This window comes from Corvus brachyrhynchos, unplaced genomic scaffold (assembly GCF_000691975.1).
Source record: "Corvus brachyrhynchos isolate BGI_N302 unplaced genomic scaffold, ASM69197v1 scaffold70, whole genome shotgun sequence".
NCBI classification, from domain to species: domain Eukaryota; kingdom Metazoa; phylum Chordata; class Aves; order Passeriformes; family Corvidae; genus Corvus; species Corvus brachyrhynchos.
Window position 1 is genome coordinate 3,245,806 of NW_008236217.1, and position 25,039 is coordinate 3,270,844.

General features: G+C 38.1%; 1 protein-coding gene across 1 annotated transcript in view; it reads left to right on the top strand.

Annotated features, from left to right (window-relative positions):
* GALNT2 (polypeptide N-acetylgalactosaminyltransferase 2) overlaps nucleotides 1–22,233 on the top strand; it is an 82,073-nt gene extending 59,840 nt beyond the window's left edge. Inside the window, exons 8-16 of the mRNA XM_008643298.2 lie at nucleotides 36–123; nucleotides 3,893–3,980; nucleotides 4,522–4,625; nucleotides 8,537–8,663; nucleotides 12,108–12,200; nucleotides 12,403–12,486; nucleotides 14,232–14,358; nucleotides 18,011–18,103; nucleotides 19,309–22,233. Coding sequence (XP_008641520.2) covers nucleotides 36–123; nucleotides 3,893–3,980; nucleotides 4,522–4,625; nucleotides 8,537–8,663; nucleotides 12,108–12,200; nucleotides 12,403–12,486; nucleotides 14,232–14,358; nucleotides 18,011–18,103; nucleotides 19,309–19,464 — 960 coding nt within the window. The 3' untranslated portion in view covers nucleotides 19,465–22,233. The remainder of the gene's footprint in view (nucleotides 1–35; nucleotides 124–3,892; nucleotides 3,981–4,521; nucleotides 4,626–8,536; nucleotides 8,664–12,107; nucleotides 12,201–12,402; nucleotides 12,487–14,231; nucleotides 14,359–18,010; nucleotides 18,104–19,308) is intronic.
* The last annotated feature ends 2,806 nt before the right edge of the window (nucleotides 22,234–25,039 follow it).

Consider the following 25,039-nt stretch of genomic DNA (forward strand, 5'->3'; position numbering starts at 1 on the left):
ATTATTTCAATATCACTTTCTAACATTTATTTTAGGACAAGACCAGAGTTGTGTCTCCTATTATTGATGTAATTAATATGGACAACTTCCAGTACGTGGGGGCGTCAGCTGATTTAAAAGGCGGTATGTACCTGTACTGGAATACAGACTTTAAAAAAACCCATCAAGAATCAAAGCTCATAATCACTGCATTTGTGGAATGGGCAATTAACATACTGTTCTTCCCTTTCATAGATCTAGTTTCAAGTTCTGTAGGTCACTTGCTTCTTGGCTTGGATTTTAATTGGCCGTATCATTCTCTGCTTTAAAATTCATCTTTATTATACTAATTCTTTTAAGTTTATGCTGCCTTTTACCAATATGCAGGACTTGCTCCAAGGTTTGTAGGGTTGTGTAAATGTGTCAGAAAAAGCTAATAGCCAGAGTTTATGGTTCTCTTTTTAGATAACACAGGCTTTAATTGCTCACTAGTTTAGAAGCCCATCAACAATGCAGTGTCTATGAGGTTTTTTTCAAGATGCTGGTTTGCTTAAAAAATTTAACTCTTCTGAATAAGCAGAAGACTTTGGAATGTGTTTTAAAAATAAATGTTTGTCAGCCATGATCTGTAATTGTGAAAACAGTCACATGTGACCACGAAAATTTGTAATGTTTATACTTCTGCCATTAAAAAAATCCACTGTTAAATTGAGAAATACTAGTTTCAATATGTCTAGGTAGTGTAAAGCATTGACAGCAAATATCAAAATTACTTTTGAAGCCCTAAATAAGAATAAATAAAAAAAATTCTTCTCATTTCCTTTTTCAAAGAGAGAGAGGGCAACTGCATGCTAAACTCCTTACTTATTACAGATTTTTAAAACTTCTTTCACTGCTAACAAGAATCTAGTATTTAAAATAGCTATTCTCTACCCACTTATCCCCTTTTTTTATTGTTGTTTGTAAGTAATTGTTCCCACAACCCTGGAAACTGACCTGTCTGCATAAAGGTGTAAGATGAGCCACAGTATAAAAATGATAGTGCTGTTCTCACAGTGTCCCATCTTTTTCTGAGTGGACTTTCTTGAGTAAGGAAGAAAAAAAACAGTTTCAAGTCTATTCTTTTAGGTTCTAGTCTTTAACTGGTCACCTAGATTGTTCCAGTAAACTAAAATAAAAGCAGTATTTGCATAATGTTGCATATGCTACAAGTTCATCAGTGATCTGGAGGCGAGAGGTTCTATATCCTTTTAACTAATATTTTGAAATGATGCCTACGGTGCATATATTCACAGTATGTTAATGTATAGTTCTGTGCTATTGTGTGTGCCAGCATTATTAAACCTTAAGGCCTTTACTTGATCTATTCATTAAATCTCGACTACAAAAATCCCCTATACCATTATGTGGCTTTTATTGTCGTCTGCAAGAGGAGAAGGAATTCTTTCCTTGAAACCTTAGATTGGTTGCTGCTGGGTTCATGCTAAATTCTTTCCAAGTGGGAGAAGATTGAGAGATTGTTTCACTTGCTACTGCTCTTCATGCTTTATCTTTGAAACTATGTTTCCCAATTCATTCATTTATCTATTACTGTTTAGTACTCATTTTTTTCCCTTTGTGCACAATAGAGATTGGATTTTTCATTTTTTTTTTTAAGGTTTGTGAAGCCTATGTACTTCTGATTGAGGAGTGAGAAACTGTCTCTTTTTAACATTAATAGAAATTCTGCACATAGCAGCGTGCCAAGCTATTTGAGGGTCAGTTGGAATATGAATAATATATTTCTTGTCAGTTCCCAAAAGACAGATTGCCATGTTAGAGGCTCTACAGCATTTGGCACCACAGGACATTTCCACTGGGGCCAAGTCTAAACATGGAAACCGAACTATGCTTTCAACTTTAGGTACAGTGTCTGTGTGGCTGAAGCATGGAGAGTTGAAACAGCTGGGACAGCATTTGTGCCTGGTCTGTCTTGAAAGGACTTAATCACCCAAGACAAGCAACCTACCAAGTGGTACACACTTTTTTCTAAGTGGACACATCTGAAATAATTCCCAAGTCTGGCCAAAACTAAATCCATGCACTTCATATTACAGGGGTTTTTTTGGGGGTTGTTTTTTTGTGGGTTTTTTTTGATGGGGGAGGGGAATTTCTGAAAGTGTTTATGCCACCCCGAGAAACTCTGTAATTACTGGAACAAGCTGTAGTTAACTGAGATCTAATAATTTAGAATATGCCTGTGATGCAGTTTACACTGGATAGAATTTCATACTGGATATGCACTGTGTTTAAAAATACTCCTTTTACAGAGTTACTGATACTATCTCATTGAGTGCAGATTTTTCCCAGAGTCTGTGAAAATGGAGACAGAAAACCAGTTTTGAATGTGTAGAGACTTTATACACTCGTTCAGTTTGTGAGAGTGCTGTGTTCCAAAAGAGACCCCTTGTGTTCACTGGAGGACACAGTAACTGTCTCTATTGCTGCTGCTGGAGAGCAGTGGGTTGTTCAACTTCTCCCAGATGCAAGTAATTTTGCTGGCTATCTAGGATGAAATGCGGCTTTTTAACGGCATGGAAATATTGGAACTCATTTTACTCTTCATGCTGGAGCAGTACTGTAGGTTGTAGCCATTTTACAGTTTTGCTACTTGGAGTTTTGGAGTAGTTAGGCAGTCTTTCATTTTTACAATGCAACATTTCATGAAATACTCAAACATGGAGAGAAAGCTGGCATATGTGCTGTAAAGACTGTTCAGGGTAATTTCTGTATTGTGTGTGCTAAGTATCTCGTGAGTTAAAATGAAAACTGTGGAGTTTCTAACTTCCTACATCAGTCATTGCTATGCACCTTTACAGATGCAGACAGGCAGTTTGTAGGGCTGTAATGTTGTCTGTTTACTTTAGCTTTTTTTCCCACTTCCCCGCAAAGTAATTGCTTTATCTTTATACTGGAGAATGAAAACTATTGACATCTGTGCACCAGAAGTCTGGAAATCATTCATTACATGACCTCATAGGATCTAAATGTGTTTGGCAGCAGGCAGAGTGTACAAGGCTGAGTTGTGAGGTGTCCTGGGAGAGGACTATGGGCCTTGTACAGTTTTTTAATAATGTTCATGATTATGGTCATAACCCAGCACAAAAACTGTTATGAAAGTGTTTCCTATATGAAGTTTGTCCTATACCAGCTCTGTACCATTGCTTAAAAGAGGTAATTTAATGGCTGATATGTAGAAAGGTGCTATAGGCAACCTATTGATCTTGTCTGTTCTAGTCATCTTTGTGCTTCTGTGCTTAACTCATGGCAGGCCCAGACCAGTTGTTTGTGTGTTCACACTTACATGTATATGCATAAGGAAAGTAAGGTTTTGGTGCTCTAGCACTATCCTCAGGTTTTAAAAATGATGCACTTAAAAACACAATGGGAAAGTAAGAAGTTAAATGGATGTTAAGAAGATAAGTGGAACCTACATAACTTGTTGTGACCTTCATGATAGAGAGCTCTTGCTGTCAGAGTACCTCCAAGAGTACTGCATAAAGCCTGTGTAAATGGAAATATGCAATCACTTCTAAAGAGTAGAAATGTAGTTACTCAGTAAAGATTGTTGGGAGCATTTGTAATGGCTGGAAGATCATCATATGGTATTTTCTATTTGATGTAGGGGTACCACTTGGGTTTCCTGCTTTGTGAAATAAATGAAGACAAGATCCAAAGTTATTTGGTGTTTGAGATTTACTCTTTCTTCTTTACCTTTCAACTGGACTCCTACTTGTTTGTTTTCTACCCAGAATTTTGCACAAGTTTAAGTTTTAATTTAAATTACGGTTCCCAGTGTTTTTAGTGAACATTATGTTACTACAAATTGAATGATGACCACAGTAATTTTAACAGCCTACTTTTCTTCTTGAAGGCTTTGACTGGAACCTTGTATTCAAGTGGGATTACATGACACCAGAGCAAAGAAGAGCACGACAAGGAAATCCAGTTGCTCCCATAAAGTATGTTTGTACCACCACTTCTCAAGTAGATTGTAGTTTGCAGCTAAGCAAAGTTAGAAATCATCTTCTCTGAGTCTGAAAGAATATCTTTACTATAGCTTACATCAATATTGAAATTTCATTAATATATATGGAACATTCTGAGACTCTCAGAAATAAATGGTATTTAAAAATAGTTTAAAACACACCAGTAAATTATTTACTCTTAAGAAAAAATAAATGTCACTTTGTTTAAAGTTAGCTTGTTTTGATAGCTAAAAATACAGCGTCAGTTTTAATGTCTTGCTGCTGGCACAAATTGCCACCCTTTAAATGAGGGGCTTATGAGCCAAATGGAGATTTGAAAGCTGCCTCAGAAGGTGGTCGTAGCATTGTGTATGCCATAGAAGTGTGTGGAAACAGCATTTGAAGTGACAGATGCAAAATAAGTTGCCTTCAAAAGCATTGCCAGGTTTTTCAAGGAGGTATTAATCTTGATGTGCAAATAATAGTTACCCCAAGTTCATGGTTCTGTTTAATTTAATTTTTCTTGTTTGTTTAGGACACCCATGATAGCTGGTGGATTATTTGTGATGGACAAATCCTATTTTGAAGAACTAGGGAAGTATGACATGATGATGGATGTTTGGGGTGGAGAAAACCTAGGTATGTGTATTATTTACCTTCTGATCAGCCTTGAAAGAAAGCAGGTTTCATCACTTCCTTTACTGTCAAGGAATCATGGTTTTCCTGATTTTGTGCAAAGAGGGTTAAAATCAGAGTTAAAATTTCATACATGTTATTGCTAAAATCCAAAATGTTTATTTCAATGAAAGAATTATAACAAATTAAAAATGATATGCTAAATATGAGGGAATAAAAGTATTAGCTCATTGAGCAGTGAATTTTTTTTGTAATGGAAGTTAGTTGGTAAAAACATTACAGGCTGTAGATAGGCAATTAGTTTCAAAAATGCTATCTTTTTTGAAAGTCAAGCATCATCCTAAGTTATTAATTAAATATAGTAATGTTTAAATGCTGACAGCTGAAGGCATGTTTTTAAGATGTTGCTTAATTTAATAATGAAAAGTAGGATACAAGAGAAGGAGTTGAATGTTAACCTTAAATCAGTTAACTTATCTGACTGAAGAATTACCTGTTTCTAAACTTTGCCAGTAGTATGTTGCTTGGCATCTAAACTTAGTGAATTTTGTAGTTTTTATACCCCTTCTTTAGCTCTATGAGATACTGAGGGTCAAGAAGTCATTTTTTCTGTAAGTCCTCATTTTCAGATTGAAGTGAGTGAAATTTAGGCAAGAGGGAGGAGGGACTGAGAGAACTTGTGCTTTGGGCATTTCTTCTTTGACCAGGTGGTTAAATCTGGCCTTAGTAGGTTTTTGTAGTTATTTGCATTACAGTATTATACAAAGATTTTCTCCATGTAAGACCAGTATGTGTTACTTGTGTTAAAACAAAAAAGATTTGAAAGGAACAGAACTCTACAGCTCCTCAAGAATTCCAGTTTGTCATTAGTTTAGTTTTTTGGGGTAGAGATGCATCTCAGACATTCCAAGTAGTGTGTTTTAGGAACACTTCTCAGGATAGAAGCTTCTCTACTGCACGTGCTAGCTGCAAAATCCTGAAATACCTTGAACTTGTAAAAAGCCACGAGTATTTTGAGTTACTGAAATCTGCATATGCATTAGGCATATGCTTGGCCTACAAGGAAGTGTCTGCTGTATAGAGACATGGTAACCAAATGTTTAATGCTACTGTAATGCACTGAAAAGTTGGAAGTGGCATCCCTATAGTCCTGTCTCTGACCATCCTATGCAGTACTTGAAGAAACCCTTCAGATATTTTGAGCAATTACATTCCATGTTTCTGTTGTCTCGCTCTTTTGTCTGTATAGTGCTAAATTGTATTAATGTAAACATAATAATTTTTTCCTTTTTTAAATGTCATGGAAAGCCATTGGATAAATTTGATGCAGCAATATTCCTATTCACTCTGAAAACCACTTTTACCCCTCAAGCACTGAAATATTTGATTAGTTACAAGCATGTACTTTAGCAACTGAGTTTTTTCTGAACACTTAGCAACTACTTTTGTGCTTTGATAGTTGAGGCCTTGATAGCAGGAAAGGGCATGAGCAATAGCTCCTCTCTCGAGGATGCCAAGAGATGTTCATGTTGCTCCTGCTGCATTCAGTTCCTCCCCCTCCATGGAAAGAAGATGGAGACTTAGGGGTGCCTGAAAAGCAGGCAGAAGGCAGCTAATGATTTCTTCCTAGCTGTCAGACTAATTGAAGATGAGTAAAAATCACATGGCATATGATTTAATTGGCAATAAATGACGCATGCACCAGATAACTGGAAATCTGTGATGTGCAGTTTAAAATTCAATGTGCACACTTGTCAGGCCTCTTTGCTCTCAAGCATAGCTCTAGATCAGTCGCTTGGTGTTACATGCAAATAACCTGCTAAATGGACTAGCAAAATAATTCTGCACATCATATTCATTTATAAAAGCTAGCATTTTTCCTTCAAGCATGTACAGAGCAGCTGTTATATGAGGTTTTGTTCACATGTCAGTATCAATTTGGAAAATTTCAAGATGAGCCTGCAGTATTTTCTCTAAACTGCCCAGATTACCATGAAGATAGGTACACTCTCAGACTGTTGCTAAATGTAACTGGTAACACGTGTCTGCTGTACAAAAAGCAGATCAAGGTTAGTTCAGTCTTGTCTCCAACTCAGCAACTCCAGTTCTCAGTATGTTTATGATGCTTTTTGATAAGCTTAGGAGAATCGGAGTACACCAGAAAACTGGGTGGACCATGAGAAGGTTTGGGTCTAATTTGAAAATCTAGGCTTTTCTTACTAATTTTTCTAAAATCAGGGAACGAGTAAGACATTCCTTGTCTTCTATATTGATGACACACTCTAATAAAAAGAACGAATCTGTCACAGAGGAGTAACTTGATCTCATAAAGAATTTTTGACATGCTACTAATGCCTTTTCATTTAAAAACTATGTCCATTGAACTTGCTCCAGTAGTAAAATTTCTTTTCCTACTGTTTGAGTATAACAAAATGGTTGTTTTAACGCAATTTGTGGGGTTGTTTTGAGTTTTAGTTGCTGTAAATTCTTTTTTCTTCTTCTGTGCAGGCTTTAGAAGCCATGTTGGTACAAATAAGAATTAGTTTGCTTCTGCCCATATTCTAGTCCTTTGCTCTCTTTCCCACTGAGCCATTTTACATAATGTTCACTTCTTTTGAGATTCTTCATGATCTAAGGTGCTGGAAGGTGTACAAAAATTAAAAATTATTTTTGCCTGTTGTCCCATGTAAATGCAACTGGATAAGTTACTGTCAAAGACAATATTGTCTTTCATGTTTTGGAAGTATGATCTATCTATAGCTTGGACTATGTTGACTGTACAGGATTCATGGATATGGCCATCAAGAAGAAAGGCAGTTAACTTGCACTGCCAACAGATGAAATCACATCTTTTTATTTACTTTTAAAAATTTTTTACATTTCCCTGGACATGCAATTAAGATGATGTGTTCTCTAACCTGTAGTTGTTGGGTTTTATGTTTGTTTTGGTTTTTTCAAATTTAGTTTTGAAGTAATTCTGCTATTATGACTTCTTTTGTGCATGTGGAGGAGAGCTTCTGAGGGAAGAAGGCATGTCACGTAGTTTGTCATAAAACAGAGACACTGACTTTAATTTAGAGATGCCTTTTATTTTTTTTGTAAACCTGTGGAAAGATGCTGAATGGTTTTGAGGAGGCTTGAAGGCTGTCTGGTATGAGCTGCTGGACTAAAGGGGGAATCATCAAAATTGAAACAGTGCTGCTGGAAGCACCCTTCTTACTGCACTTACGTGGAATTAATGTGGAAAAGTTCTCTCTCAGCACTAGGTGACTTCTGCTATCAGAGGTCAAAACTGAGAAAAGCATCAGTATTTCTAGACCTTCTTGTCATCACTAGCTGGCTCAGATCATTAGATTAGCTTAAAAGTGTACTGTCCATAACCTTCAATTTACAAAAGTTAAGTTTTTATTTGGTCTATCCTCAAGTCAACATTGACTTGATATAACTCCTTCCAATGTTTGGGAGTGGTTTTTTTATCTGCTATAGTAAGTTAGCAGCTTGAATCTGTTGATTATTTTAGTTTGCCTTGATTTCACTGTTATTCCATCTTCAGCTGAAAAATTTTATTATAAACTAGATCATTATTTATTAAATGTATGTACTATTGTTTACTCTTCAGATAAAGCACATACACCTAACTCACTGGCAAATGGCAGCAGGGTTTATGGATTTGGGCAATGCTGGTAACTTCAGATACGAGAAGATACACATTTTGCTTACAAGATAGTATGTTTATTTCTGCTGAGCTTGCAGAATCATAAATGCTGAGATATATGCCTTTGTTTATCCTAGAATTTATCAAAAACTGTCTTGCTGATCTTCTCAGCAACAATCACTAAAAGCCTTCTCTCTGAATAGAATACAAAATAACAGTATTTTATGATATTGGTCTTTCATTCCTATTTTTATTTCAGAGATCTCATTCAGAGTTTGGCAATGTGGTGGGAGTCTAGAAATCATCCCTTGCAGCAGAGTGGGTCATGTATTCCGCAAGCAGCATCCTTACACGTTTCCCGGTGGGAGTGGTACTGTCTTTGCAAGGTAACTGCTAAATAGCCATGGTTTGGATTTCCTCAGATGATCAGCAGGTGGCAGTAACTTCATTTAAGGGATCTCATCTTTAGGAATATTTGCAATATTATTTGTCATGGTAAACTATTAATTAAAAAGAAACTAATGACTGAGTCAGCTATGTAGGTTGAGAGAAGAACCTGATCTGAAAGAGGGAAACTTCTGGTGGACACAGACTGAGAATCTGGAAAATAAGGAAATGCTTAGCTTGGTATTTCATCAATATTGTGTTTATTTGATTTTAAAGAAGTCTTTATTTTCAGAACTGTGTCATAGAACTTCATTTTATAGACAGTTTCATTGTTCACTAAGAGCCAGAATACACTAAGTTATGAATATGCTTTGCTTGCTTTTTGTTAGCATGTGATCAGCATGTGAGAGGCAAACGATTATGGAGACTGATTTCAGTATTTGTGCCAGTCTCTTGGCAACTTAGTTCTCTCTCATATTTGCTTTTCCTGTGCTATGTTTAAAAATGCATTTTCTACAGACCTAAGAAACTGCAGTTTTAAAGGCTTAGATTAGTATGCCTGTTAATTTTGCTGGTGATACCCATGCATAGCAGTAGCTGAAATACTGAGCTGTCTCCTCAGTTTCTCTTCTGTAAAGTGGAAACAGCAGTGCTGATTCATGTTCGTAGTGGTTTTTACTTAATATGGATAAAAGTATTGCGTGAATGTACCAAGGGCATTTTGATCAAGGCTGTATCAGCTGCAGTTGAAGAATCACTGTAGATTTTGGTTTAGAGAATTGGACTTGATGCTCAGGGGGCTGAAGAAGTACAAGTTTCGGCTACGGTTCTGTGGGTTAAGAGCTGGAAATAAAACTGTTTATTTACCCTTGAAGGGATGTGGAGCCCAAACTCTGTTCAACATGAAGCAACACAGAGAGTGCAGATGTACTTAAATTCATAAGAATCTTCTAAGCTGCTGATATTTTTGGACTTGTGATTCACTTTAGACTGAGGAATCTCCTTAGGGTGTAGTTCTTCCCTTCCATGCTGGTTGTGCCACCAAGGTGACTTTAATGAATTTAATAGTCTGCTAAAATAAAGTCACTGTCCTGTTTCTCTCAGTAGTTATAGTAGACACAGTAGTATTTTTCTTCTTTTTACCCATTCTTTGTGTTTTTTATGCTGCAGTGAAAAATGAATAATAGTATTTATGTGAACACAAAAGCTAGCAATGAAATATCCTCAATACATAATATCTCTGTTGCAACATTTATAGGGTGCATCAGGAGAGTAGAAAGATTTGCCTTTCCAACTGCATTATGTAATCTTAGGATGCAACTGGTTTAGTTTAATGAGGTTTTGAAATGACAGTGTCATAACAAGGAGCATGGTTAATAAAAGTGAATAAATGTATGAATATACTGTGCAGTTTTCCCATCTTTGGGGTGTTGCCAAGATGCTGATTTTTCTTGTGCTGTAAATAGCTTTCTTGGATGTCAGACTGATATAATGGGATGCCTTAAAATCAATTTCAGCAATGAGAGAATATGAAACCTTAGGTAATCAGATATCTGTGTAGTACAGATATTATAATACAGATGTGTGTGGGACCATGGCGCCAAGAAATTTGGTGCATGGGATCTGTGCTAGTGGCACAGTTGGGACATGTTGGCTTATGCCATTGTCTATCTCTTGGCTGTAAGCAGTTTGTTCTGGACTGCTCTATTTTTAGCTGACTCATCAGTATGCATGGCCTTTTGGCAGCCCACACAGGTTGGAAATTTTGGATGAGACACTGAATGTCCTGGCCATGTGATGTGGGCAGGTACAGCTTGTGTCCAGCAGGATTTGTGTGACCAGTAGGAGCTGCCTTCACACAGCACTCCAGATGAGCCAGTGAGCCTTGCAGGCCCCAGTCTGCTCCAAGCAAAGCTGCCTCTGATCTCTCCGTGCTCTTTCATTAACTGGCTCAGCATTAGGTGCACCCCATGCTGTGTTCCTCAGCACCCTGAGTTCTTCAGGGCCTTGCTAGTTCAGGCAGTTCTCAGCATCTACACCGTGCCCATAGTTGTGTCACACTCAGCCTGAGCTGTTCTTAATCCCTGAGTATGGGGCAGTGGGATACAGGCAGGCATTCTGGCCTTGAAAGCGCCTTGGAAGTCATTAAACCGTGGCAAACTAAGTAGTTCCTCTCCCACCACCAAAATCTGTTTGGCCTGTGGGCAGCCAAGCTGGTTGCTGAGCAGACAAGAGGGGCTGAGTGACTGACATGCACACAGGCCTGAGAGACTGCAGGTGAGGGTACGTTCACATAGCTTCTGACCTGGACTGAGTGCGATTTTGCTTACAAAAAACTAGAGGAATCTCTGCAAGAAAAAAAATCAGTCCTCAAACAAAAAAATTATTCGGGTTTGTCTTGTAACATTTTTATTCCCCACATCCTTTTTTCTCAGCAGCCTGCAAGCCTCCTCACTTCATCCTGACTATGTTTTGTCTTTGGAATTGGAAAATTGTATTAAAGAAGTTATTGGCTGACTGAGTTCACTCCAGTTGCTTTAGATGAACTTTCTGCCAATGTAAAATAAGCTTCAGAGCATGGTAGTTGCAACTGAAATAAGACTTAATTTTCTAAGCATGAAGTTATAAACAATAGAAGTAAATGAATTTTATGTGGAAGCCAGGGGAGGGAAAAAGCCATTGGACCCTCTTGCAGTCCAAAAGGAAATTTAAAGACACCACTTACATAAATACAGGAATTTTAGAGATGTGTTTGATTAGAAGTGAAACATCTGGGTTAGTGGTTTTTTCACATTTATTACAATAATCAATCTCAAATTTTAAAACATTTAAGATATTTTCTGATTGCTGTGTTTCCTCTTACCTCAGCTACAGAAGACTTGTTTGGTTCATAGCCTTAAATGTTGTGACAGTTTGTGTCTTTTTGGAACTTCGAATGCTGTACTGGTAGGAATAGGATGAAGCCTGAAAATGTCTTGCTGTGTTAGCACATCTGTTTTCAAAAATGTAAAAGACATTATTAAATATTGCCAGTTGTTGAGATTTTTATGTTCCAAATTAGCTTGCTTTATCCAGGTGAACACTCACTGAATTTGTCTTCTGTCAAGTTACTCTTATAAAAAGATCAACCAAACATCAACCTAATAAATTCCATGCAATTTGCAGGAAGAACTGAAATATGTGTGTTAAATTCTGGATGAAAACCAGAAGCAGTGATGACTGGGGAAAAGACAAAAACTTTGTTATAAATGCATTGATTTCAGTTATGTTACTCTCTAATGGTTTTCTATTACTTGGGTCTTTTATTAGGGTCTCTTCTGCCTGGCTTGAGGCAGCTGACCATGTAGTACTGGGAAGAATTAAAATCAACCTGAGGAAAAATTGCATGGTTTAATTGCACCTAGAGAAAATATAACCCGTGTGTTTCATATCATTGTCCCTAGAAATACACGCAGGGCAGCAGAAGTCTGGATGGATGAGTATAAAAATTTCTATTATGCAGCAGTGCCTTCAGCCAGGAATGTACCTTATGGCAAGTAAGTCACAAGTGCTTCTTTGCCCTATTTGTTTATTCTTCATGAGACAGCACCTTCTGAGGTGAAAGCAGTGCTAAATCCAGTGTTGTCTCTTTAGGATATATTTCTACAATTGTACTGTTCTTGAGTTTTCTGTGTATTCCATAAAATATATGAAGACAACCGGCTGATTTTTGAAAACTCCTTTTTTCTTTTTCTCTAGTATTCAAAGCCGAATGGAACTCAGAAAGAGACTTAGCTGCAAACCCTTTAAGTGGTATCTTGAAAATGTTTATCCTGAGTTACGGTGAGTTTCGGCTGAAACAGAGTTCATATGGAGTTTTCTTTTTTACCCTCCCCAGAAATTACTGGTTTCTCTTTCTCCATCCTTGGAGGTAAAGGGTGTGTTTTACTTTATCTGTGAATGCAATGCCTCATGCAGGTTTATTGGCTTTTTTTATTAATTCTGTTCTTAAAGAGTCATTTTTCCCTAGTTAGCTTCTTTTTCTACAGCTGTAGTATTTTAGAGAACAGTCTCCAAAGGACTCAGCTTACCTGAGCCTGAAGCTAGTCTCCTACACAAGCTATTTGCTCAAAAGCACATGTTCTGTATCCTGTTGTCATCCTTTTAAAGCTTTTGCCTTTGCATAAGCACGTGTAGTTAAGTGAGGAGACTGAATCTCATTGCAGTACAAATGATGACAGTCAGCAGCCAAGAGGGCCTTGTATGTTTGGCAGACAAGGGTAGATGCCTAAGACTCTGAAAAGCTGAGTCTTGTGCTCCTCCTTCTCTCCTTTTCTCTTGTCACTGAATAATCACTGACTTTTGGGAAGGGCTGAGAAGAGGGAAATGAGGGATAACACTTCTAACAGTTTCTGTAACATGAATGCATCCTAACTAATGAAAAATCCTTGAAGAGAAATACTTTTTGAAAGGGTAGAAAGATTTTGGTTAAATAACCCATTAAGAAGTATGTTGGTCAGATCTGAGCCCATAAACTAGTCTGACTGGTCTGCCAACCTAATATTGGTAGTGCAGTGGTGTAAGATACTGTGTGTAGCTTGTAAGAATACTTGAGGTTTTTTTCCTTGGGGCACTTCATGTCAGTGGTGAAAGGTAACTGCTAGTGACATACAGACTTGAGATGCAAAAGCACCACCAGCTATTACAGCCCCAGTGCAACATGTACAGACACACATACTAACAAGTCTCATAAACCAGGATGATACTGAGGAAGTAAGTTTTCCTTTATTTTCTCTTAGAAGTGCCAGAAGATATTTGGTTTTGTCTAATTCATCAGAAAAAATCTATCTCCTGGAAAATGTGCTACCATAAGCATTACTTACATGTAATTTTGTCTTATTCTGCCATCCCTCATGTGCTCATTCTGCTGGGTTGGATTATTATTCTCGTAATATGGTCTGAAGTTTTTAAAAGCTCTGATATGCCCTTGTTTTACTGTTAGACGTGAACTCATGGGCTCTACCCTCAACTGTACTTTGCTGAATGGACTTGCCTAGGTGTTTCCATGCTAGGAGTGTGCAACCGTGAGAAAATAATGTATCAGAAAAACTTTGATTCTTTTTTTTTTTATAATTCCTAACCCCCATTTTAACATTTCAGTAAAAACAGTCTGAGAAAAATGTAGTGTCCTATTTCTGCCACAAGCTATGTTGCCTGAAAAGACAAAAGGACTTGATGACCTAACTGATAACATTCAGCTTTGAGTCACTTTAAATGATGATAAGTCATCTTTAATTTGATTTTTATGCTGAGTTTTTATGCTCATCCTCCTTCTCTGGTATAAGTCTTCTAGTACTCTGTGGTAAGCTTGCAAGTTTACTCATGCTGGAACAATTCATGATTAGGTAGTTGCCTCCCCTCAAATGATGATTGCGATTTCCAGATAATAGTCATCACTCATCCTTAACCTCTCATCTTAAAAATACTCTGAGTATTTTTACAAACAAGGAGTTTAAAAAAAGACCTGAAAAAAACTTCCCAAACAAACCCCGAACTGAATTAAGCAGATATTTCTGGTTTTGTTTCAGGGTACCTGATCATCAAGATATAGCCTTTGGGGCTTTGCAGCAGGGTACCAATTGCCTTGACACTTTGGGCCATTTTGCAGATGGTGTTGTTGGAGTTTATGAATGTCATAATGCCGGGGGAAACCAGGTCTGTATGCCATTAATTTCATTTTCTACAGGAAGTCTTAAACAAAAGAAAGAAAGTGAAGCTAAACTTTTTAACTCAAGCAGTTTACTGTGTACTGGTGAGGGAAAGATGAATCCAAAGCAGCAGATCGGTTGTTGTAACAGATTGGCTAAATAGCTTCTCCCTCAAATATAATTTTGCATTTTCAGGATTAGGAATCTGAGCCCAGAGATTCATTCAGTGAGCATCACATTATCCCCTTCCTTTGTCACTATTAACATTTGCTTTTGCACTAGAGGCCATAACTTCTTTCCCAGGGGTTTTGTAGTTGCATAGAAAGCTTTTTTCAATGAAATGGTGTGTTTGATTTTTGGGGGTGATTTTTACTTAAGAAAATATTTGGGTTGCTTTAAGCATATGGCCTAGGGTCAGCAAAATAAATGCTTTGCTGTGCTTCCCTATTAGTCCTTTACAGTTTGCAGTAGTGGAGTATAAAAAAATCTGTCATAAATCTCCATTTGGCTCTTCTAGAAAACAGAGGTGCCTAGATGTTCACTCACAGAAAGGGGAGTGTTTTAACAAATCCTTTCTAATCCTACTCCTAAACTAATTGCAAATGTGTCAGATCTGTAAATGAGAGCATTAATTATTTCAAAGAATCTATTTATGCAGTTGTGACTTAGTTATCATTCATGAAATACACACAAAGGTTCTCACTGCTTTGTGTGCTGCTTTGTCACTAAATCCTTGTCAGATTAAACCTGACTTTAAATCAAATGTAATATTAATGTGTCAAGTACAGCTGTTAAAATAGAAGGCTGACCAATTAAAAACTACTATTGAATGACTGTCAGAAGTTTGCTCTAATTTAAATTAGAATGGGAAAACCCTAAAATAAGATGAAGCCTAAAATAAAGTAATTTCCCAGAAGATGTATGATGACAATTCTTTCAAATCAACGTGTGAGAAATGCCTCCTTTCCCTATCATTAAAGAGAATTTGTCTGTGGAGGATCTTTCAATTACCTTTATGAAAGTACCCTCATCTTTTCAGAAACCACAGGGGATTTTTTGGGAGAAGGGGTAGACGTGTCATAAGTGCCATGGAGCAGAAATCTTAGAATTATCTGCTGATGTTGTGTATTCTTTATAGATACACAAAGTTATTTTTCTCTTTCCAACTCCCCTCCCCTGAATCTGACCCTCTTCTTTCTGTGTTGTTTCTTCTGTGGCACTGACCTTGACAAGCCAGTATGCACTTGCTCTGAACAAATACCTTTGAGAGGACATTCAGACAGCTTAAGAAGCAGGATGGGTCAAAACCAGGTTTTATGTCCAGGCAGAACTCATATTGGGTTGAAAAGAAATAACAGCATGGGAGTAGAGGGATAGGGAACAAACCACAGTCTTTTAATCTGTACTTTGTGTTTTGCACCTTATTCTTACCAAGAGGTTTTTTGGGGAGTTAAGAGCACTCGGATATTATAGGCTGTGGCAATCTTCTCCTGTACTTGAAGAGTGTACTCTGGCTTATGTTCAACACAACTTAAAATGCAGAACCCAAGCAAAAATGGGATTTCTGCCCCCCTTTTCCCCTGCTCTCCCCTCCCCAGGCTGGTAGAACTCAGTGGCAGCTGTGCACCTCCAAAGGGCTGAATAGATTGTGGTACATTTGATAGTATGTAGAGTAGCTAAAGGTAAAACCAAATGCACTTAGGTGCAAGGGGAAGATTTCAGGTTAGTTGTATTCTACTAACTTTTTATTTCTGATTTGACACAGATTTTTTGAGATATTCCAATTTTTGCATAAAGCTGTCCAGTTTCCAGGCTGTGCCCTGAGCATATACACTGCTTGCAATTTTTCTTTTCCTCTGGTATAATGGAACTTGTTCTGTCTTATCTCCATTATAGTCATAGTTACTGACCAGTGGAGGAAAGCATCTGTGTCTCATAACATGAAGGGCCCTCATGTGGATGTTTCTAGCAACAGAGCTTGGAGCTTTTATGAAGCAGCTGTATCTTTGGCTTTTAAATGATTTCTTGCATGATTTCTGTTGTGGCTGGGGCTCATGCAGCCTTTTGATGGAAAGGTGGAGATGTATAAAGGCAATAATTTCAAGGTTCTAGCTCTGACTGCAGGGTTCTCAGACAAGTTTTACTACATCTCTGGTAGTATTTTCAACTGTCATTTTTCAGTATAAATCTTACAAGGGAAGGGTTCAGGGCCATTTGTAATTCCTGATAAGCTCTGGAAATAACTTGGTCCATTCCTTTAGTTGTGGCTAAAAAAGTGGCTATTAATTTATTATATATTAATGGCTCTTGTTGGCATCTTACAAACTGGACAGAACTGAGAAGTAATTTTGCTGTCATTTGAGTTTAACATATAGAGAGTAAAAGGAGAAGTTATCAGCTTAAGCGTTTGGAAGACAAATAAAGGGATGCACAGATTTGTCCTGGCTTTGCTTTGTTTTCCACAGTTGTCATCATTCTGGTACTTGCAGAATATGGTACCCATCCAGTGACTTGGGACCTGTACGATTGTGATTTCTTGAACTCTCTTGGGTTGCAAGTTCTGACAGTGTCCTGAGCATCTCTTCCCAAAGAGATTTAATAATTGTTAAATCTCCTGAGTTTCAAAGTAATTCTACATTTATTTTATTTCTGAAACACGGTTACATGAAAAATAACATTTAAATGTTTTTTAACATACCGGCTTGGCCCTGTATGTCTAGGGTTTTGTATTATACAACTCTAAATCCTCTTTAGTTGCTTGAGAGAAGCTAATCATGCCATTTTAAGTAGTTTATAAGTGTGATTTGGATAATTAGCCTGGCTTTAATCCAGTGGCTTCTTTCCTCAAAGGATAGTTAGACATATGGAGACCAATGTGGACCCTGGAGACCAAACTTAAAAGGAGAAAGGCATATGGAGAGGGTCTGAACATCAGTGCAAGATCAGGCTCTGTGTGAAAAGATGCTGAGATCAAACAAGCTGGGCAGCAGTGCATACAGAACAGCTTTTCTTTGCTCTCTCTTTAGGAGTTGCATAGTTAAATACATTTAAAGGAGATTCTGTTGTACATCATGCCTTGGATGGGAGGGAACATTCTCTCTACCCCTCTTGTGTATTGCTTTCTAGTGGTCTCTATTGTATTAGGAACTGCTGTTTCCTCACTGTGGTCCATATGCTTTGTTCAGTGTGTGGCCAGGGTGGCCAGTGATGCTGCAGACCAAGCTTTTAGGGTTTTCATGTATATAATTTTATATATATATATATATATATATATATATATGTATATGTGTAGAAATCCTTCCACATAGAAGACAGGGGAAAGGTGTAATACGCACACATATATAAAAATAAACATCTAACTAAATAAGCAGTTGGAGAAATAATTTCCACGAGACCCTGTGTGGCTGCCCGCAGCAGCTGTGTGAAGCCAGCAGAGGGAGCAAAGAGCCAGCTCAGCCCAGAGCTGATCTGGGGACACTGAAGCAATTGGAATTAGTGTGTTTAAATGGACTTTTTCTTTCCTGCCTTGTGGGAAGCAATGAACTGTTCTAATGCTTGCACATAGCTATTTGTAGGATTTTAACTTGTGCTGTATATGCAGAGATAGCATGTGTTAACATACACAACTTTGTACACTTTTTGTTTCTTCCTTTTTGTAGGAATGGGCCTTAACAAAGGACAAGTCAGTGAAACACATGGATTTGTGCCTTACTGTTGTGGACAGAGCACCTGGTTCACTAACGCTTTTATGTGTCTGATTGCACTCTGCAAACAGTGGGGAAAACAAGGATGGTGAATAAACCATGCACTGGTGATCAGACCTTCTATAGGCTCTACTTTTGCTGCTTGTGTGTGTAAAGCTGGAATTTATGATGTCATAAAGGCAGAATAAGCTTTATCCCAACAGGGCCCTTATGTAAAGGTTTCACCCACTGATATATAACAGTGTTTAACTGCCATTTGTGTCTTCTGAAAGAGTTTATATATTCCACAATGTCTTTTTGAAAGGTCTTAGTGAAGTTTGAGTATTATATATTCTGTGTCTCAGAAGAATGTGGTTTGGCTTTCCTTCTTTTCTGTTGTAGCCTCTTCACAGCAGTCGCTAGACTCCTTAAATTCATTTTTATCAATGCATCATTGTAACTTCATCTATTTCCCATGCCTGAGGAAAATCACATTTGCAGAGTCATACCATCTTTTTGATGTAGTCATACAACAGCTCATCTCTTTCAGCTCAGTCATCAGTTCTGATCATCTGCCAGCTTCCTTGCTTCTGTATCTCTGTTTTTGCAGAGAGGTAACTGAAACACTGTTTGTTGATGAGGGAAGGAATATTCTTGCCACTCTTCAGAAAAGGAAACTAAGGAAGCAAGATTTTCTTGATAAGGTTTACAGGCATAATATGGTAGACATACAAGAGAAACCACCCCCTTTAAGAAAAAAAAATCCTGTATTTGGGATTTATTCTGTCATTGACATCATCTTGGACAAAGAACTTTTGACAGCACAGATTGGTTGTCTTCTGTAGAATTGAAAGGTGTCTGACAAACGTCTGGATTTCTGTAAAGTTGTCTACAGTGAATGTGCTTCTTACTTCTCTGTGCTCAGTATTGTAGTGGTACATGGATGGATTTTGATTCTCATTTTTTTTTCTTCAGACCAAAAGTGTCACACAGATAACTGTGGGACATTGTATTTGAGAAGCTCTGAACTAGAGGGAAATGTGTTGGTGTATTCTGTGTCTTGCTGAGTGTTAGCTGAAAGAACAGCTGTTTTGGCAAGGCTTGCCAGAACTTACATGCTCTTACTCAAGAATCATCTAAACTGCTCCTATTAGTGCAGTTTTTACAGCTTTCCAGGCACAAGCCAGGGAGGCTTATGAAGACTTCAAAGGACAGGATGTAGAATTCTTCCTTTTCCTGCTTTTCCAGGTCAATAACTGTATTTTCTCTTCCAGAAATGGGAACAAATTGAAAGCAATTCTAAACTGAGGCACGTTGGCAGCAACCTCTGTCTAGACAGCCGAAATGCCAAAAATGGTGGTCTCACCGTTGAGATCTGCAATCCTTCTTTGTCACAGCAGTGGAAATTCACACTTAATCTGCAGCAGTAGAAGGACTTACAAGCAAAATGCTGTTTCAACTGAAAAACATTGGGCAAAGTTTTGATTGAATTACTGATGTATTTCTTAAAACTTTCCACGGAACTTATATACCTCAGTATTCCACCTTTATCTGAAAGTAGAGTGCTGAAGCAGACACCAGGGATTCAGGGGACTCGGAGCACTGCAAAGATGTCACTGAGCATTACTTCACATGATGAAGGAATTGTGCTGCAGACTTCAACTGTTCCTTTTTGTCTTCAGCTACTACTTGCACAGCAGATAATTAACTCTAGGAACAACTGACGTATTATAAACAAAAGGATCTGAAGAAACATCTGTGGGGGAACAGAGTGTGGGAGGGAGGGTGGGAAAAATTACTAGGAGAAGGTCATTTGAAAACTCCATTGGAATAGAAGTCATGGTTTGTCATTTCCAGAACCAGAAGTGTCATTTTGAAGTTTTTTTTTTTCTCCTGTGTGTACTTGGTAATTTGAATATGAACTTTTCTATGATGGACTCTAAATATAAATATATGAAAGTATATATATTGTGAGCTCCCAATGATTTGTATCCGTTTTCATCATCCTATAATTATCAACAAAGTGATTGACATATGTATAACCAGAAATTGGATTGGAGTGCTAGGAGAGAGAAACTGAGGGTGCGGATTTTGTGCTGCTGGGTATGATGTCCGTGCTAACACTGGATGCTTTTGCTTTGCAAACTGGATCTACTTCTTAACACTTCACCATCGCTGGAGATCATGAAACTCAGGAGGAGAAAGAAAATAGCAGAGGAAGTCAATGCATCTGCCCAGATGATTGCTCCAACTTGGGAATTCATCACCTGTGCTCTGGATAACGTTAAACCTGTACTTGATATTTGTGTTGATCATTTCTGTAGTACTTTGTCTTTAAAAGATTTCTTCCTTAGTTACAAAATTATGTAGACTGCACAGAGCTTTTGTGCAGCCATGTTGGTTCAGCACAGTTTTATTCTGGGCCCTAATGAGAAAAATTTGTCTTAAACTCCCCTTTTGAGTTGTAGAAATAAGTTAGAATTGTACCACCACTGATGACAGCACAAGATCTGAATTTTAATTTGCAAGGATGAGCTGTGTAATATCTCTGAATTGCACTTGGTAATTTATAGGCCTACTACTGGGAAATTTTCCTCCATTTTGTTTCTTTAAATGTAGCTTTTGAATGGATTCAGGCTTGACTCTGGGAATCAGCCTGGATACCTGCATAGCCTATGTGTTTTTAACCATAGAACTTGTGCATTCTGCAGCTTCAGTCCAGCTGATGTCAATTTTATAAAACAATACTGTCAAAGGTAACCCTAGCTCTGACCTGTCCTTTCTTATGTTTGCATAGACTATATACTTTTTTATTAAAAGCAAATGCTTCAATGAGCTTTTAAAGCAAGAAGGAAAGTAAATAACTATTAATAAGCGAGACAGCATTGACAAAAATCAGTGCAGACATGGCATGCCAGGAAGTGGTTTTGGAAAGATGATGGATCTTGGAAAAATAAAAGGGTTGATCATAAGGAGATGAAAAACATCTGCTGTACTGTAGTATGCTGGTACAGTCCCCCTCTTCCTTTGTCCTGGAAGTAGAGTAGTTCCTGATTTTTCATTTTCCCTTGGCTGTACCTGTGCATCAGGTGTAGAGATGGTACTCTCGTGGGCAACATGGCTTTACTGTGCCAGTCTGTGTGCCCATAGATACCTTGTGTGTCTGTGTGATGACCTGCAGGTACCTGCTTACCTTTTGGATGGGGCCATTAAATCCAATTTTACCCATCCATCATCATCTGACTTTTTTAAATGAATAATTAATACTCTTCCTCTGCTTATCCACAATCCACTTTCTCCAAAACTTGCCTGTTTTAAAGGCCAGACAGTGGATAAACTGTTTTCAGCTTTTAGTCTCTCCCTGTAGCCTTTTAACCTAGCTGAGAACTTGAAGAACGTGTTTCATAAACATAGCAATAGATGCCTTCATGTTTTGGAAAACAAATGCTGAAATATGAGCTCAGCAGCAAGCCAGTTGTTTGAGGCTTTGAAAAACAGAATTTAAAAGGAAATAAAAAAACCCAACCACTCAGCTTCAACCATGGAGGTATTTCCACTTGCAGCTTTGATCAAATTAAGGGCAGTACTAATTGAAATCAGCAGCTGCAACTCTTAATACTGACCTGCCTCTTATCTCTGAATCAAAATTGGTAGTAACAATATTTTAAAAATCCATATTCCATCTCTTAAGTCTTTAATGACAACAACATTCATAAGGTAGGAATAATTTTTCAGTAATTCCCCATGGATGCTGTGCATAGGGGTTTTAATATAGGAGCTTTTCTTGGAGAGAATAGACAAGAAGTGGTATCCTTTTGTTATGTTTACATGACAGTGTGCCAAAGTTACTTACTGTGATTTTAGGGGTTTTTAATGCTGAAGAAATTCACCCATTTGAAAGACAAATTAAGAGCCCTTGAAGCAAATTGTGATGGAGTCTCCTGAGAACTTTTCTTACCATCTTCAAAACAAGAATGGTGATACTGTTTATTTTGCAGATTTTCAAAACATAGTTTGGAAACTGTTTTTTTCAGTTGGTTTAAAAAGTCTGCTGTACAGAGCTTGTACTTGTTCATTTTATAGATGGAAACCATCCTTGAAAATTTGTTTAACTTAAATAAAGAAGAACGCTTTATAGATAAGTGTGTGCTGGTTAATAGAACCGAGTAAAGCCAGTAAAAGTCTGCCTGGAGCTTGTAGATTGAAGTAGTTTTCAAACACTTAATTTCACTTAGTTGCTTCATAAAGTTCCTGTTCTAAAAGTGTGTATATGTGGGTGTATATTTGTATTTAAGAAAAGAGATTTTGTTTGTATTTAATATTATAATTTTGAAGAAATTTTAGAAGCTGTGTTACACTGAGGAGAGAAGGTTAATGCTGACTGTATAGTCACCTTAAAACATATTGTCACCCTCCTGCCCCTCTAGGCCTGGGCTTCTGGAGATCCCTGCTGTGCCTCTCCTTGCTCCCAGCAATCCCTGTGCCAGGGCCGGGAACAGCTGCAGCTCTCAGCCCCTCGGGGTGCCTGTGCTCATGGGCTCGTGCTGTCCCCCTGCTCTCTCTTGTGCAGGGGGGGCATTCAGGTGCCTGTGCTGCACGAGGTGATAGATTGTAAATACTTCATATTTAAACAAAAATATACTTCTTTTAATAAAGGTTTTTTAGGGGGCAAACACTCCACTGGTCTAGTTTAGAGAGTTTGGAGATGAAACTTCACCAAGACAGCTGGGGAGGGAGCAAATCCTGCATGGGAAGTGATGGGGAGCTGCAAAAGGAGAATTTTCAGTTTTCCTGCTGCTGTAAGAGGAAATGGGGCTGCCAACAAGGCATGGCCTGGCATCCCCTTGGCAGAGCTGGGCTGCAAGCTAAGTGAGATGGAGATGGGACAGTGCTCCAAAAATCTCATCTGTGATCTGTCCAGCCTCAGAGATGCCACAGATCAGCTTTTGGGGCACATCATTCTTTCCCACTCCAGGGCATACAGGGCTAGGTTCTTTGTTCCTGGTCTAAGAAACTCAGCTTTGCAGTCAGCCCCAAGGGCACAATCAGCCAGCAGAACCTACAGAAGCATCTATCAGAAAGAGTGAAACACTTCCACTCTTTTAATTGTACTGACAGGAAGAATTTTGCCTAGCTACCTGTGGGAAAGGAGAAGTCTTGGGTACAAACTTTCTCTCTGTAGCAGAAATCAGTGACTTTCAAAATCTGAATTAAATCAAGGAAATAGGTCTTTAATATTAATGGCTGGCAAAAATAAAAAGGCCTTGTCAAGCTGCAGTAAACAAAAGGAACAGTTTTGCATCTGCAGATTATATCTGAGTATTCAAATGAGGATTCTCTATCTTAAATGCCCTTTAACACCTGGGAGCTGGCATGTGATACTGAAAGATAATTACAACAGGAAAAATAAAAGCAATAGAAGCTTTTAATCTAATCCAGTGTTAAATGTAGGAGTCTGTTATGTCTCTGCCTAGAGTCTTCTGTGTTTCCTATGTGTATTGTTCTCAGTTCACTTCCTAGTGTAAGTAGCAGGACTGAATGAACCATCCAGCAACTTTTGCATTACTGCTGACCAGAACTCCCTTGTTGCCATGTTACCTGAGTACATAGATCTGAAAAACAGTTTCCCATTCATTTTCTGGAAATTCAGGTTATGCTTTTTAGCAGTTTTTCATGCATGGGTTTACTCTGCTTGCTTGTCACTGTGCATAAAAGCAGATGTCTATACTGCTTTTATAAGGGAATGTTTAAGCTTTACTCTTTGTGGATTAACAAAAGCATTTTAAATCCTGAATTTTCAAGAAGATGCCTGTCTCTGTTTGGAAAAAAGGAAGCTGAATATTGGGAGAGATTAAAAGGCTGTAACCTGCCTGAGGTAAGGGCTGTTGTCTTGTTTAAAGTGGATCCTATAGAACATTGCCCAGTTCCTTTCTGGGGTGTTACTGCCATAACCGTAGTTATTTTAAGATGTTTAATTTTTGTACACAAATACCAACATCTCCTTTGCCTTACTTAGGTTTATTTTAAATGTAGATGCTTTATGAATTTATGTGGCCCTGAGTGGCATGCAGGCATCACCCGTGTCCTCCTTCAAGCCTGAAGTACAGTGAATAATTTCATAGCAATAACTTCTTACAGGATGCTCTAGCAAGAGGCTTGTTCCTCTACAGAATCGTTTCAAGTGAATGAAGTCACTGAAAAAACCTCTGGGATAATAAGCCATGATTACAGAATGAGCACAAATGTCAGGGTTGCATCTTTTGTTAGCCTTCACATTTTATTTACAGCTTAGCATCCAGCAGCTATTTTAAGATGTGCTAGTAATCAAGCTTAAAAATTGAGAATAAAGTCAGTCCACAGATGTTCTCTCTACAGCCCTCCAAGAGGTCTGAATGGGTGCAAAATACCCTTTTGATTTGACTTGACTTGATTTCTTGCAGCACAGCAGCATGTTGCTGCTCTGTATGCAGAAAGAGGGATCTGTTTGATTTCAAGTTCCTATTTCTACCCAGCAGATGTTTTTAATCCAAGGATTTTCTGAGGTGTTTTTTTAATTAAAAAGGATCTGGAAGTAGCAAGCATCTTTCTGCCAAACCTGTATTAATTAACGGTCACCTTTGGTAGTCTGGTAAAAACAGGGTTAGAAAATTACTATTGAGGGTCTGTTGTGGTCTGGTAGTGTGATGAGCACCACTTCTGCAAAACACTTTTCTCAACTTTTGTGCCACCTTTCTTCCCATCCAGAAGGTTGTTTTTGAAGTGAGCAAGGGTTGGGTTCCTGGTGGCAGCTCCGTGCTCAGCTGAGCCAGCCTACTGGTTGCTGCGGAGGGAGAAAGGAATGCTGATCCTGCCTCTCCTCCCTGGGATACTGTTTCTGCCCATTCCATAAGACAAGATAGGGAAGGCTGGCAAAAACAAACAAAAAGAACCAACAACCCAAATATAGAAAGTGTGGTTACTTTCGGTAGCTGAAAGTCCTTTGAGCTTGGCTTAACTAGACCATAA